At 34.8% G+C, this 14758-nt stretch overlaps 1 protein-coding gene across 11 annotated transcripts in view; it reads left to right on the top strand.

The window, feature by feature from the left end:
- The window catches only part of SNX13 (sorting nexin 13), a 69864-nt gene that overhangs the window by 33276 nt on the left and 21830 nt on the right, over nt 1-14758 (top strand). For all 11 annotated transcript variants that reach the window (XR_012672661.1, XM_075143622.1, XM_075143623.1 and 8 more), the window contains 12 exons: nt 219-340; nt 2779-2900; nt 3057-3158; nt 3761-3849; nt 4269-4352; nt 6832-6970; nt 7522-7610; nt 8743-8842; nt 9815-10008; nt 11606-11710; nt 12898-13030; nt 13783-13820. Coding sequence is in view for 10 of the 11 variants with exons in the window: in XM_075143622.1 (XP_074999723.1) it covers nt 219-340; nt 2779-2900; nt 3057-3158; nt 3761-3849; nt 4269-4352; nt 6832-6970; nt 7522-7610; nt 8743-8842; nt 9815-10008; nt 11606-11710; nt 12898-13030; nt 13783-13820 (1317 nt within the window). In the remaining variant the exon portion in view is untranslated. The remainder of the gene's footprint in view (nt 1-218; nt 341-2778; nt 2901-3056; nt 3159-3760; nt 3850-4268; nt 4353-6831; nt 6971-7521; nt 7611-8742; nt 8843-9814; nt 10009-11605; nt 11711-12897; nt 13031-13782; nt 13821-14758) is intronic.

Here is a 14758-nt window from a genome sequence, read left to right on the forward strand (position 1 = left end):
ATAGCAGTGATGAATGCATGTAAACCAATATGAAAAAGAGGTTTCAGTATGTGACTTGCATTGTTTCACTCTCAGTTTCATAATGGTAGGGGAAGTATGGTTCACTGTGTTAGCCTTTTAAGATGACTGCTGTTGCATTATCAGGCACAAAAAGCTATTTTATGTTTTGTTGTCTTTTGTTCATTAGTTCATCCTTCTTTTTTCCTTTCCAATTTCAGGTAATCCAGTTTTCCCTGCGAGACTATGTGCAGTATTGGTATTACACACTAAGTGATGATGAATCGTTTCTTCTGGAAATCAGGCAGGCTCTTCAGTATGCACTTGTTCAGTTTTCTGCCAGGTAAGATTATTTGTATTTACATCAATACACTGTCTAAGCAAGTGGACAAATAACTTCTGTGGGTTGTATGGTAGTAGATAAACATAATCTTTTATCTATTGGCATAGTGCAGTGCATTTTACAGAAAGAACATGTAAAATTTTGAGCTCATAATCTAAGAACTACGGTCGTTTGCGGGTCCTTAAGGAATGAACAGAGATGATGTTTGTAGTCATGGTCTTTTGCAAAATGGCCTTTTCAAAATTTTGATTAATGTCTAAAAGTACTGAATAGCTCTTTTTCTGCAACTTAAACATTGAGTTGCATGAATTATCACCTTTTTATATGTAGGTTTGTTTCATAAAAACAGCAGGGCTATTCCCAACGCAAGTCAATCTGAAAGCCTTTAATTCAAATATCTATGTCAGCTCAGATAACTGCTAAAAGTGGTCTTGCTATTCAGTATGTAAGAACAATGGGTATTTTCAAAGGAATAGTAATCTGGGGAATGAAATGATACATCACATATGTAATTCTTTTTAAAAATAGAGTTATTTGGTTCACAACAAATGGATAGTTTTTTAATTGTCCCATGTTTTTCCTGCTGTTGCTTAATCAAGAAGCAGGAAGTCAGGGAACTTGTCTGCGAGATTCTTTATCTTCTTTGATATGGCTGAATTCTTAGCCAAGGTATCACATAACTTTATATCCAACTTCTTTATTAAGTAATGATTTCAGGTATTCATCCCACTGTGCTGATTGTTACCTGTTTTCTCTTCAGAAGAGATTGTGGGTCACCTAAATATAATAAACCTCTTAGTAATTTTGAGTGTGTGGTGTTATCCCCTCCCTCTATTGACTTGAAAATGCAGGTCAGTGTGCTTTTCTGGCAAGAACGGTCAAAGATGGAGAGCGAGGTTTAATGCTAGGAAAAATTAATTATAATAAAATCGTCTTGATTGTGAAATAATGGAAATCCTAGGAAACAGTGTTGGAAATAGTGAAAACTAGGCTAAATAAACAGTTGATTACAGCAAGCAATCTGTGCTTACGTGAAATGGACCTGGCTGCCCAAACCTGCCACCTGGCTGTGGTGGTTTTGTCTATTTGGTGAAGCTACTTCATTGAACAGTATCAAGCACTGGGTTTGTGTCAAAGCAGATCAAGCTATAGCCAACTTAATTTTTTTTCCTACAGTACTATAGCTGTTCAAAAATAGCCACTGCTCCTGTGCAGTTGTGTTCTTCTGTACAAATCAAATCGGTTTCACAAGGCTGCAGCAGTTGATTGTTGTTGTTGTTAAGAGAAAATGATCTAGTGTATTTATAATGATTGTAGTTGGATATAGTTGTAGCAGTCTTAGATTAGTGCCATCATCTCTAACTTCATATACCCTGTGAGCTTCTGGAGAGAATGAGTACAGCGGGATACTTTTTTTCCTTGAGAGTTGCACATTTGGAAGAATGATGTAAGGCTGCCATCTAGTGTGTTTATATGATTTGTTGATTGTGCGGATGGTGGATCTGGATTATTGATGGTTTTGGTTGACTGCCCTTTGACACAGCTCCGCTTCTTATTTCCACATCTAGATTTTGCAGTAGGCCTCTCTCTCTCTCTCCTCGAGTTCCTTATCCCTTCCTCTCTTTTTGAGGGGGGAAAAAAGCAGGTGAGGGAATAAACACAAAAAAAGAAGTGGTGTAGAAGGATTCTGCTGTAGCAAAGTAGGTATCTGAGAGGATTCAGGTAGTGGACTACTTAGTGCAAAGTAAAAGTCATCACTAACACCTAGCTGATTAAACCTATAGCTCACAAGTGCCTTTTTAATTTGGCTAGTAAGGCATGGACATCATAAGAATATCTCTGCATCTTTTTCATACTACTAATGAAATGGTTTTATGCAAATGTCAGAGTGACTATTTTCTGACACAAAGCTATGTGTATTGTTCACGCTAACAACCTCTCATAAGCTGCAGAATCAATTGTTGATAATGTTAGGTTGCTCGTAGTTTCAAATGAAACGTGTGCTTTCTCACTCATGCATATACTGCAAATTCAGAAGAATATTATTTTGTTTAGGTGCCTTCCAAAATGATAGAAAATATGGCTGGAAAAGACCTGGGGAGTATTTTAGTTTTAGGTTGTAGATGCTCATAGACTATTTATATCTGGGTTTTTCACAGATATTTGACAATATCATGAATCAGAACACTATTTCCAGATATTAATGTTGACCTTAAAGTAAATCAAGCATAAATATTAATGTGGTGTTAGTCTGGTGTTTTAGAATGTTTTATTTGTTTTCAGTGAATAAGTGATTAGGAGACTGATTTATTTCTTTGCTTTTCCATGTTTATTATCAGTGTGGTTTTTGGCAGAGATGAAGGAAAAGTAGAAATTTATTATTGTTCTTTGTATTCAGGATAAAATAATTTATTTTCATGGATGCCCTTTTCTGATAGGTCAAAGGAAACAGACTGGCAGCCTTATTTCACTACACGACTTGTTGATGACTTTGGCACTCATCTTCGAGTTTTCAGAAAAGCTCAGCAAAGAATAGCAGAGAAAGGTGATCAGATGAAAGGTAATGTAATGACTTAAGTATTTTTTGCTTTGAGTCTGAGTAGGCAGGTATCTTACATGTGTGAAATATACTTAGCTTTATTTTATAATTCAAGTTTACTCTCAAGTTTCCGATATTTACAAAAAAGTATGTTTCTTTTTATTTTCTTTTGTATAGACCAAGCTGAGGAACTTGTAGATACATTCTTTGAGGTTGAAGTTGAAATGGAGAAAGAAGTCTGTCGTGATCTAGTCTGCACTTCTCCCAAAGATGAAGAAGGTCTCTCAATACCATCTTCTGAAATTATTTTAGTTTAGCAGACTAAATTAAAATACTAACAATTGTGTTAACGATATGAAATATACTGAAATCTTAGCATGTGACTTTCAAAGCTATACTATAATTATGTACCTATGTAGCTATTCCTCTTTTAATTGGAATAATTTTAAGGTAGAAATATGTTTTCTGGGAGGCAAGGGATGGCTTTGCAGATTCTTAATGCTTTTTGTTAGATCTGCCTTCCTTATCACTACTCCATAGTCTTCATTAAAAAAAGCAGTTTTTCTTTTTGGGCAAAGTGTGAAGGAAGGGGAAAAATAACCCTGTATATGTTAAATAAGGAAAATACGTTGGAGTTAGTTTTTTGGTTCTCGGAATTTGGCTTTCTTTTGTCTTGGGTTTGAGACTCTAGATCTGTCTCAGGTTTACATCAGTGCTGTGATGCTTGAACTATAAGAATATATGTGACTGTGTAATTGAATTTCATTTTAAGGATTTATCTGTTGGTTTTTATGGTATCAGATAAGATGTGAAATAATATAAAATTGTGCTGAGGGTTTTTTGGCGTGACGTGTTTGTTTTGTTTTGTACTCCCTCCCTAGGATTCCTAAGGGATCTGTGTGAGGTTTTACTGTATATATTGCTACCTCCTGGAGACTTCCAGAACAAGATCATGCGATACTTTGTCAGGGTAAGTACGAACTCTAAACGCTATCCCAAATCTTTAGCTTAATACTGTCAAAAATTATAGATCTGAGCTGGTCGTCTTATTTTAATTTGTAAAATTGATCTAATTCAATATTAGACTATTTTAAATGCAGTACAATCTTGAAAAGTATTTAATAGCAGAGAACAGTTTGTGTGAAATGTTTTTGAAGTTTCTTTTAGCTCTAGCAACATTAGAAAAGCATAATAAAATGGAGGTTGTTTTTCTTGAGATATAACATCTTTAATTCTAATTGGAAGGGAATGTGCTAGTGCCTTTTGAATGTTTTTTGTAATTACACATTTTCTTATTTAGCCTCTACACAGTAATTTTTAAATTGTTGCAGTTGTATTTAGCTTTATGAATAAATGTATAAAAATGATATATTATATTTTGTTTTTCAGGAAATCCTCTCCCGAGGAATTCTTCTTCCATTAATAAACCAGCTCAGTGATCCTGATTATATTAATCAGTATGTCATATGGATGGTAAGATTTATAATGTTGAAAAGGAATGATATTTCCAGAATATGTTCATATAAAGCTTTACTTGTGTTTCCTGTAATCATGGCAGATAGATATCTGGTAGAAAAGTTACTAATGGATATATTGGCAGAGATAGTGAACTTATGGCTGCAGCCATAAATTTTTTTTACACACACACACACGCGCGCTCTTGCGCTCTCTCTCTCTCTCTCTCTCTCTCTCTCTCTCTCTCTGTGTATTATCTGTACTCTGTGTTGTGGTTGTTTGGCAAAAGTTGGCTGACTGAGGACAGATGTATGGCGAAGTGTAAAGCTGAGTCCTCTGAATGTTGTAATTAGCTGTTCAGGAAGTATGGCAGTAACCTTGAAAGTTTTCTTCCCTTGACTGTTTTTTCAGTGTGTCCCTTAAAGCGTAAGAGGCCTTCAGAATGAAAAGTAGTAATGTTGTGGTTTTTTTGTTTTTGGTTTTTTTGTTGTTGTTGTTTTGTTTTGGTTTTGTTTTTTGTCTGTGCTAAGGAATCTCAGGGTGGGGTTTTTTAGGGATATTTGTGGCAGCTCTTAATAATTTAACTGAATGGGAAGAAACAAAGTCTTTACTTCAATATCTCTGTAACGCACCGGCAAAAAAAAAAAACACTTTTAAAGAAATAATATGTAGTAAAATTAACATAAATAGAATATTTAATTAATGTTACTGATTTTTTGCAAAGCAAGTTGAAACTTACTCGTACGGTTTATTATCCTTTGTAGGTCATGAGTCAAGTTTTAATTTTTTTTTTCCTTTCTTCACATTCTCTCTACGTTTATCCATATATTTTAGCCTTAGAGCGTGCATTCAAATACTACACTGAAAACACCCTCAGGAGTTCACAGTAAAAATTCTTGCATATGGAATGAATTCAAGTGTACACGTGCAATGTTTCATTCACTCCAGCCACCTCCATTTTATGTAAAAGTTTGCACGCTGCTTTTCTTACAGGAACCTAGCTTTAATATGAAAAAATACTGCTGCTCATACGGACCAAGCTTTTAAATTTTTGTTTCCCCTTTCCTCCTACGCATGTTCTTTATTTACTGAGCACTGCCCCCGGCTGCATCCAAAGATAGAATTCTGAGGTTTTTATAAAGCTTTCTGTTATGATGGTGATGTCCCAAATATTAATTTTCATAATTGCTTTCTGAGATGAGGAAGTAAATGTGCTGCGGGAAAGGTGAGGAAGAATAAATGCTTTAAAAAATTTAATACAAGACTTATGAAAAGAAGATTGTTGCAGAAATTAAGGTCAAAAGTAGAGATGACTCAAATTCTGGTTCCTTTTGGAACCTTTGACATAAAATCAGATTTGAATAAAAAAACTTGACTTCTGAAAATGAGAAGTTCAGTTCCATGTTTCTAGGCACACCTTAGTTCAATACTAATTCTCTTGCAATAAAATATAAAGCTTCAATATAAAATCAGAAGTTAATCCAAATTTGTCTCTTCACTGTGAAATTCACATTTTTACAAAATGTTTGAAGTTCAAGTATTACTTGTACTATTACTTTTTTAAAAGCAGGAAGATTTTTCCATGAGCTTTGGTCACAGGTATTCACTCTTCATTCTCTCTGCTCGTGCAGCTCATGTCGATGCACCTCTGCAGTACAGACCAATTATTACATTTCCATATCAAAGTGAGCATTTATGAAGGATGTGGGTGAAGTGACTTTTTTTAGCTTCAGATGGTAAAGGCAGCATTAGAGCTGAACCCTCTGCACCTGCGTGCACATGCGGTAAAGCTGCCAAACGTCCCCTGATCTCCATGCTGCATTCACAACGGTTTCCAGTGACCTCGGCAGCACAGCAGGCTTCCTTCACTTGCAAAAATTCCTTTGAGTCCCCAGAGCAGGTTCACCCTGTGCCAGTACTGGGAAAACAGTATGTATTTGAAATAGCTTAGTAGTATTTACAAGAGGTAATTAGGGTTTCAGAGAGGATATTAATTCGGTCATTTCCTTTTTTTTTCTCTCCAGTAGGTTATGGTTACATTGTAGAATGTTGTAATTCTTGTTGTAATTCTGTATCTTAAGAAGCCATTACATTGGGAGCATGTACACTTGCAGGGGACCTTGGTAAAGCTGAAGGCTTTTCTGTAGTCTCACCAGTTTCTGCCTACTTAGCTAAGGACATGGGTAGTAGCAGAAGGAGGTGGATTTGGTTTTGGACAAGATCTTTATTAAGTAGGTTGACATACTTTCCGTGTGTCTTTGTTGTACTTCCTGAAAACAGAAAATGATGGCGTGAAATAGGTTTTGACTGTGTGCATGCTTCCTCTTTCTTGGTCCATGTACAATTTTAGTATCAAGAGGAGGGTTTAGAAGCATCAAAGTGTTTTCAAAATGCCACTTTGCAGTGCTATGTCAAAAGAATTCAGTTAATGAAAAAAATCACGTCATCTGCTTTTACCTGTTTTGCATTATTCACACTGTAAAATTTTCTGTTTCAGATTCGTGATTCCAACTGTAACTATGAGGCCTTTATGAATATTATTAAATTAAGTGATAATATAGGAGAGTTGGAAGCAGTGAAAGATAAAGCAAGTGAAGAACTGCAGTATCTTCGATCTCTAGATACAGCGGGAGATGGTTAGTACTGTATTGTTGTGCAAAATATGAAATGCATTTGCCAGCACGATCTCTGAAGAAGATTAAAAAAATTTAGAAAATACAAACTCTGATGCAACATAGTATAAAATATTTTGTTATTTAAAAAAAAAATGTAAATTGTTAAAACTTGAATCTTCTTATGTGTTGAAAAACAGGTCCTCCTGTATGTCTCTCATTTTTTGTTGTTGTTTTTTTTTGTTTGTTTGTTTGTTTGTTTTTAATATAGACTAATTGGTTAGATAGATACATCCATTGAATTGAAACTTGCCTGACTGGTGGTTCCGAATTTCAGTAATACTTTAGGTATTAATGGGTAGTCAGTTAACAGTTGATCTGAAAAAGGAATGAGAAAAATATTTCTTGTTCACTTTCATCAGTAAGGTATTTAAACTGAAAAAAACCCCTTCTCTTCAAAGCTGATGTGTTTTCTATGTGGTATGTCACTTTTTGTATGATATTTTTAGAGCATTTCAGAACAAGAGTTTATTTACTCATCTGCATTGCTTAATCTTGTTTGGTTTTGCTTTCAGATATCAACACTATAAAAAATCAAATAAACAGTTTATTATATGTAATTAAAGTATGTGATTCAAGAATTCAGAGATTGCAGTCAGGAAAAGTAAGTATTTTCAAATTATTTTAGTTCCGAAAGAGTGAAGTTGCAAATGACTTACTAGTTTGGTCTAGCTTTTTAATTACTGCATTTTGAAACACAACTTGAATTATGCAGTTATAGGGATACATTATACAACTGAAGTGAGTCCTGTATTTGCAGTTTTAATATGGAAAAATTTTCTGAAGATTCACATGTTTAGAGTTTTTTGGATTCTGGCTTTAGCAGTTTAGGTATGTCAATACATCTTAAAACTATTCTTACCTTCTCAATACAAGAGTTAAACCAAAATACTACATAGATGCAAAGCATCTTTGTATTTATACACCTAGATTCCATTCTTTTTCGCTACTCCAGTGCATACCTTGTGTGCCTCACACTTAGTCTTTGGCAGAGATCTCTCTTGTTGGTAAAGGTAACACTTGCTGATTATTTTGCAATGCCTTATAGACTCCATGTATTGCCTTTTGTCAGACATGTTTACCTCTTTAGTTCAACGAAAAGGCCGAGGCAAACTGGGTGTTAAATTTGAAAACGTAATGTTGTTCTGTTTGCTTATTTTATGTTTTGTTTTATATTTTAAGGCTGACAGAATCAGTATGTTTGACTTTGCTTAGTTTCTTGACTCTCTTAATTGGACCTAGATGTGGCTCCAAGATAATGTAATCTTGTGCATATTGACTGTTATGTTAAAATGTTTAAGTATTCTACAGCTGGATCAGAAGCATTACTGTAATACCAAGAAATGTCATATTAACAGAAGAAAGTTGGGCAGAGGTGAATTTAAGTTGTGGTGACCTGCACACCATCAAATTCTGAAATTAGTTCGTCGTGTTAATTCATGCTACTGTCACCATTGGTGAGGGATTTGGGGTTAATTTGACCTGTATAGTACTACAGTGTTAAAAGCAAGCTTCCCAGGTAGCAGAAATCATCCATGTTGAAGGCAAATAGTTATGAGAACATGACCTTATGATCTTGATCTTCACTTACTAGTGATTGTGAAAATAACGCACCTTTGAGAGGCTGCTTTATTATCTATAATGTAAATTTCTTTTTATTACGTCTGCTTTGTGGTAAGTGCAAGTTTTAAAAGCTAATTTTAAAAAAATAAAGCCTATGAACACATGTCTTACAGGAAATAGATACTGTGAAACTGGCAGCAAACTTTGGAAAACTTTGCACAGTCCCTCTGGACCATATTCTGGTAGACAATGTTGCACTACAATTTTTTATGGGTAAGTGTTAATTTATCTGATCTTTTTTATTTATAAAGAATATGCTAACTCACAGGACTGTATACTAGAAATCACTGAATATAGGTGTCTACTGAGAGCTAAATGTGTATAAGCCCCTTGCCAGAGGAAACCAAAACCTTTTTTGCAAATCAGTCCATAATTAACTGTTCAGAGCACCATACTTAGTACTTCTGAAAGCTTGTATCAAGCTTGTTTCAATACTGATCTGTCTGTAAGACTGATCTTGCAATGTTTCTTAATCCGTCACTTAACAAGTTCGTTCTGTTTAGAACAGAATCATTGTAAGAATTTCTTAGAGGTTTATGACTGGAATGACTCTGAAACTTACCACAATCGTTAGTCTTACTTTTGCTGGTCTTACTGAAGCTAATGACTATATATTGAAGTTTAGAGGATTACAAGGCTGCTGAAGGTTGTTTGAGAAGCTAAAATACAGCAGTAATTTATGTACTATTTTAGGTTTACCGTATAATCGAGAAATTGATAGATGCATTAAACTATAATTCATTTTTAATATTTTCTAATGCTTGACTCTCTTCTGTGAATTAATTGGACTGCTGCTGATCATCACGAAGAATATCGATCAGTTTAGTTGGTGGTGATAGTCCTTTTATTGCAGTAGATGCATGTGATTTGTTAAAATTCCAGTTTGAACTTCCTCTCAACTTGTATCATGCTGTACAAGCCTGTTTTATCCACACAGTAATGATGGATTCACTTTTTACATGTGCATTTTAGGATTCAGTGCTTAGTTTCTAGACTTCGCTCCCAATTTTGTTCACTGATTATCACCAATATGTATATAGTACTTTTTATTTTTTGACTCTAGATGACAAGTATTCCAGATGTATAACCAGATCCTAGGGTTCCATATGTGGTTAACATCATAGAGAATTCTCATTCTAGGATGCACAACAATAACTATGGTTGTGTGGTGGCTGTTTTCTGTAGATTACATGCAGCAGACTGGTGGCCAAGCACATCTGTTTTTCTGGATGACAGTGGAAGGATACAGGGTTACGGCACAGCAACAGCTGGAGGTACTTCAAAGCAGGCAGAAAGATGGAAAACATCAGACTAATCAAACCAAGGGTCTATTAAGAGCAGCTGCATTTGGAGTTTATGAGCAATATTTATCAGAAAAGGTAGGAATAACTTATTTCTGCATTGTTTGGAATTTATTCTTTGTGCAGATCCTTCTTTGGTAGTTATAGCTACATTAATATGAAATGGATGTGATGTAATACAAGTTGTTTACAAGTTGACATTTAAGCTATTAGTTGTGTATCTTCTCTCTGCTTATGTCAAGCAGTAAGAAAATGCCTTCCTCATTCCCTCCCCCTATTTAAAAAGGCTCATACTGGCACTGACTATGCTGTCAAATGCACTGAATGTGTTCCTCAGAAGCTGACTTTCTAGAATAGAGGAAAAACTAGAGAAAATGTGAAGACAATAAGAAATTCTGTCCCTTTGTGTATGCTGTCCTTTCCCCTTTCCCTTCCTTTTACCCTGCCCTCCCCTCCCCTTAAGAAGAAATGTTTTTAAAAAAATGCAACCCAATATTTGTACAAACTTGAATTAAGATTGGGTTTTCAGATGAAATAACTTCCTGTGCCTCTCTACAAATGTCTGTATAAATTGCTCAAATATCACCATTGGGTGTCTTTCAAGGCTAAGCTTGAACGCTTCCAGTAGTCTTGTAATAACAGAGCCTTCTGTGAAGGGTAACGCTTGTCAACTTGTGTTAACAAAGCATTTTTGTTCTGAATTTGCGTATGCATAAAAATCACACCTCAACTCACTCAAAAGCTTCCTTCAACAAGTTATCCCACAAATATCTTGTAATGCTTCTCTTTCCACATCATTTCTTTCACTTTGGTTTTTCACCTCAGTAGTCTATCGATATGGTGGTCTATGCAGAGCTTGCTCTGATGGGTTTTTCACCTCAATAGTCTGTCGACACGGTGGACTGTGCAGAGCTTGCTCTAATGGGTTTTTGAGCTGACTGTGAATGCTCACCAGTTTGAAGTCAGAAGCCAGCTAACACTGGAGCTATTCCAAAGCCGATGAACTCAGCCTCTCAGCTATGCTATCAAGTGAGCTATGTTGGGTCTGGTTCAGTGCTGGCTCCCTGTCTCTGTTACAGAAAATGGGGAAAGTGTGTGAACTTGGGCCCATCTAAAAGAATGCTTACTGGGCAGTGGTTTAAAATATGTCATACCAAGGGATGACTGGGAATCTGATGGCTGATATAGTTAGTATGCTGGTAGGTGTAATAGAGTCTGCATAAAAAGCTACCATGATTACAGCTACTGGTAATCTCTCCAGAAATTGGCAGAGTTGACAAACTGTTAGCCTTTCCTCAGATGCTTCAGGACTCCATCCATTTACTTTCTTACTGGCTTTTTCTTAATTTCTGAATCTCGATCTTTCTCTTCATAAATAAATCTATTTTTAAGACTGAGTAAATCTGGCTTAGATATTGCTTCAAAATACTTTGGTTTTGAGGTGATTCTTAGTATTTAATCCTGAAACTTCTGAGTTTTAATACAAACTCTGAACTTAATTTTGGGGGGAGCAGGGAGTCTGACTCTGTTGTGTGTTCTAGACAGTTCTACAGATACTCATCAAGAAGAAATTTAGTTTTCTTAGAGAGTTGCAGAATTGTATTGGATTTTATTTGTGAAAATAGAAGCTTTCTTATTTGTATGCTGCAAAAGTTGATTTAGATCTCTATGACAGGCATCTCCAAGAGTAAATATTGATGACAACTTAGTAGCAAAACTGGCAGAAACACTGAACCATGAGGATCCAACACCTGAAATCTTTGATGACATTCAGAGAAAGGTATACTCTATTCATCCTGTATTTCATAAGAACTGTTAATGCTATAGAGTATTAAATGTCACTACAGCCATTGAAAAAGGAGGAAGGAACTCAAATATCTGAAACCTAAAACCTGTTTTAACATTTTCCTGTCTATAAAAATCATACTCTAAACTGACAACTTTTGCTTAGCCATACATGGCCCGTGGATTTCAAAGCAATAGACAGAAAGAGTAGGTGTCCTGTATGAAACGAATTATGAAGCACAATTTAGAATTATGGGATTATTATTTGTGTTTATGCACCAATTTAAGAAAAGTGTCTGTGTAGAATAACTAAGTAGTACAACTTTGGTCGGGTTTTAGCTCTCTTTTTCAAAGGTGGATGTAAGTGTGTTACCATTTCTATATCTCTTTCCAGAAGTTAATTTGACTGTTCTGTTTCTGCAAACCTGCACAGTGTAGCACTCAGAAGCAGCAAGTACTGAAGATAAAACAGTCTTTTTATTATGTGCATACATAGACCTTATCACTCAAGTCTAATATATATATATTTTTAAGAAAAAAAAGTGAATTATTAAAATTATATACCTAGTCTGAGAGATTTTTATTTTAGGTCATTATTTATTTTAGGTCATTTTATTTTTAGGTCATTAACTGAATGTTCTCATTCATCCTAAATGCTAAAGGAGAATCTCCATCCTCTATTGGATGCGGGGGAGGGACATTGCCACCAAGGAGTATGCGGTGTCTTTCCTCCCTTCCTTTCCCTCTTCTCACCTCTCCCCCTAAGTGTTTGCAGGTCTATGTTTATAGTTTATCAACAAAGAAGGACTCAGAGAGAGAACCTGTTGTGAAATGGGTAAAGACCAAATATATTTATAGTGCAATTGGAAGGGTTAAGAGGAGAGGAAGGAAACATTTACAGTTAACATGCTACTTCCCTCCTTATACGTGCATGTCTCGCTAGTTAGAAAGGTACTTTCTGACACTGTATTATACTTGTAGCACACTTAACCTTTCAGTTAAGAGTAAGCCTGAATTGAAATTTGACAAACTCGCATTAGGGTTTTAAACCCTAATGGAAACCCAGAAACACATAATAGAATGCACAGATACATGTTGGTCAAGTAGAATTTATGAAAGCTTGTCTGATTAAATAAAAAATGTAATAAATATTTCTAAGATTGGCATTTTTATTTCAATAAGGTGTATGAATTGATGCTGCGAGATGAAAGATTCTACCCTTCGTTCAAGCAGAATGTGTTGTATGTGCGCATGTTAGCTGAGCTGGATATGCTGAAGGATCCTAGTTTCAGAGGATCAGACGATGGTGAAGGAGGTGAGCTCTGTATCTGTAAGGGGGATTACCTGGGACCATTCTTTTTTCTGCTATAAAGTGAAAATAAGAAAATTATCCACACTGTTTTTGAGAAATCAAAAAGTTCCTGTACTATCTCTGATTTTTAAATTAATGTTTCCTCCTTGTGCTTTTTTTGTAAACTGTTTTGGGAGTCAAATAGTTCTTTCTGTAGTATATTTATTAATCTCGTGTACGTTTTTTGTCAAGGCTTGGTAACAAGTGTGTCGCTAAAATAAGTGTATGACTCTTTCATTCTCACTTTTTATTCAAAAATATTTGAGGTTCTTCAGCATGTTGGGTTGTTGTAATATGTAACTATATTCTTCATCTGGAAATAGAAATTGAAAGTACATAGAAAATGTGGCTTTTTAAAGCAATTAAAATTGTTCTTCTCGTTAACTGAAGTACAAATCTAATAGGAATTATTTAACAATTAAACTGACTCCTTAATGAAGCAATTTCATGTGGTGATACAAGCTTAAGCAGGAATGTTTTCTGGAGTATTAATTTCATATCTATAGCTGTATAAACTTAAACACATTTTCCTTTAGGTGTCTTTACTGGAAACTTGAAGTATTTAAATGTTGGGTGCAACATTTTGCCCAATGGCCACAGTTGTCCATTATTTTCCATAATGGTTTGTCTTTGCATTTTTATTTCTTGTGTGTGGCCCTACATTGGAGAAAATCTTCTAACCTGTTTTTTCCTTTTCCCTTCCTCACTGCTCCCAGAATCTTTTAATGGGTCTCCTACTGGCAGCATAAATCTGGTAAGAGCTTGGATTTTTTAAAAAATTATTATTTTTTCTCCCCAACAGTAGGGAAAGTGTTATAAAACAGTTTAAGTTATGTACTTTAGAGGTTTTAGTTCACTGCAGTTAAACTTCTGAAAAAATTATTGAATCAAATTGAAACACACATAAGGTGTCAATTAATCTGTAAGATAAACCTGTCCCTTTTGTACTTTCCTCTGTGTTTAATGAAATTTTGCATTGTTTTTCACAGAAACAGTAATAATCTATAGTTAATTCATGCAAAGCATACTTTCTTATCCTTGTTTGTTTTTTTAAATAGACATAAATTTGGAGTTAGGTAATAAATAGGTGAAAACAAATCCTTTGAAACTGAAATCTCAAAGGTTTAAATTCAAATAAACTGTAAATGAAGCATTTAATTAGGTTTGTTTTTTTTTTTAGTTAGGACTTGATTTGGAAACATAAAAGTATCTAGAGTTTATCTATTCAAAATATGAGTCTTTGTTTTCTAATCTGACCAATTTCAAGTTCAATTTTTGTTTTATTTTGTTTGGTTGGTTTTTTTTAAGCAATTCTTGACTGGATCAGTTTGTCAGAACCCTTTCTTTGTTACATGAATGTACGTAAATATTTGAAATATGCTTCTGCATGTACTAGTGATTGCATATGTATGAAGAGAACTGTATACTTCTACCAGACTTTTTCCAAATAATCTGTCCCACATAGATCTTATTAGGTTTAAAATGTTTTAAACTAAAAATCAAACTGCAGTTATTTAAAAAGAAAAAATCATAAAAATTTTGATGTATTTCCTCCCCTCCCTCTTACTTGTTTCTTCAGACTATATGTAGCTGAGCCTCAAGATATGCAAGGTTCAATTGTGCATATAAGAGTATTTTTCCAAATCTTCTAGGTTTAGAACGGTTTGCAATCTGCATGCAATTTCCTGGCTT

Source organism: Calonectris borealis, chromosome 2 (genome assembly GCF_964195595.1).
Source record: "Calonectris borealis chromosome 2, bCalBor7.hap1.2, whole genome shotgun sequence".
Classification (NCBI taxonomy): domain Eukaryota; kingdom Metazoa; phylum Chordata; class Aves; order Procellariiformes; family Procellariidae; genus Calonectris; species Calonectris borealis.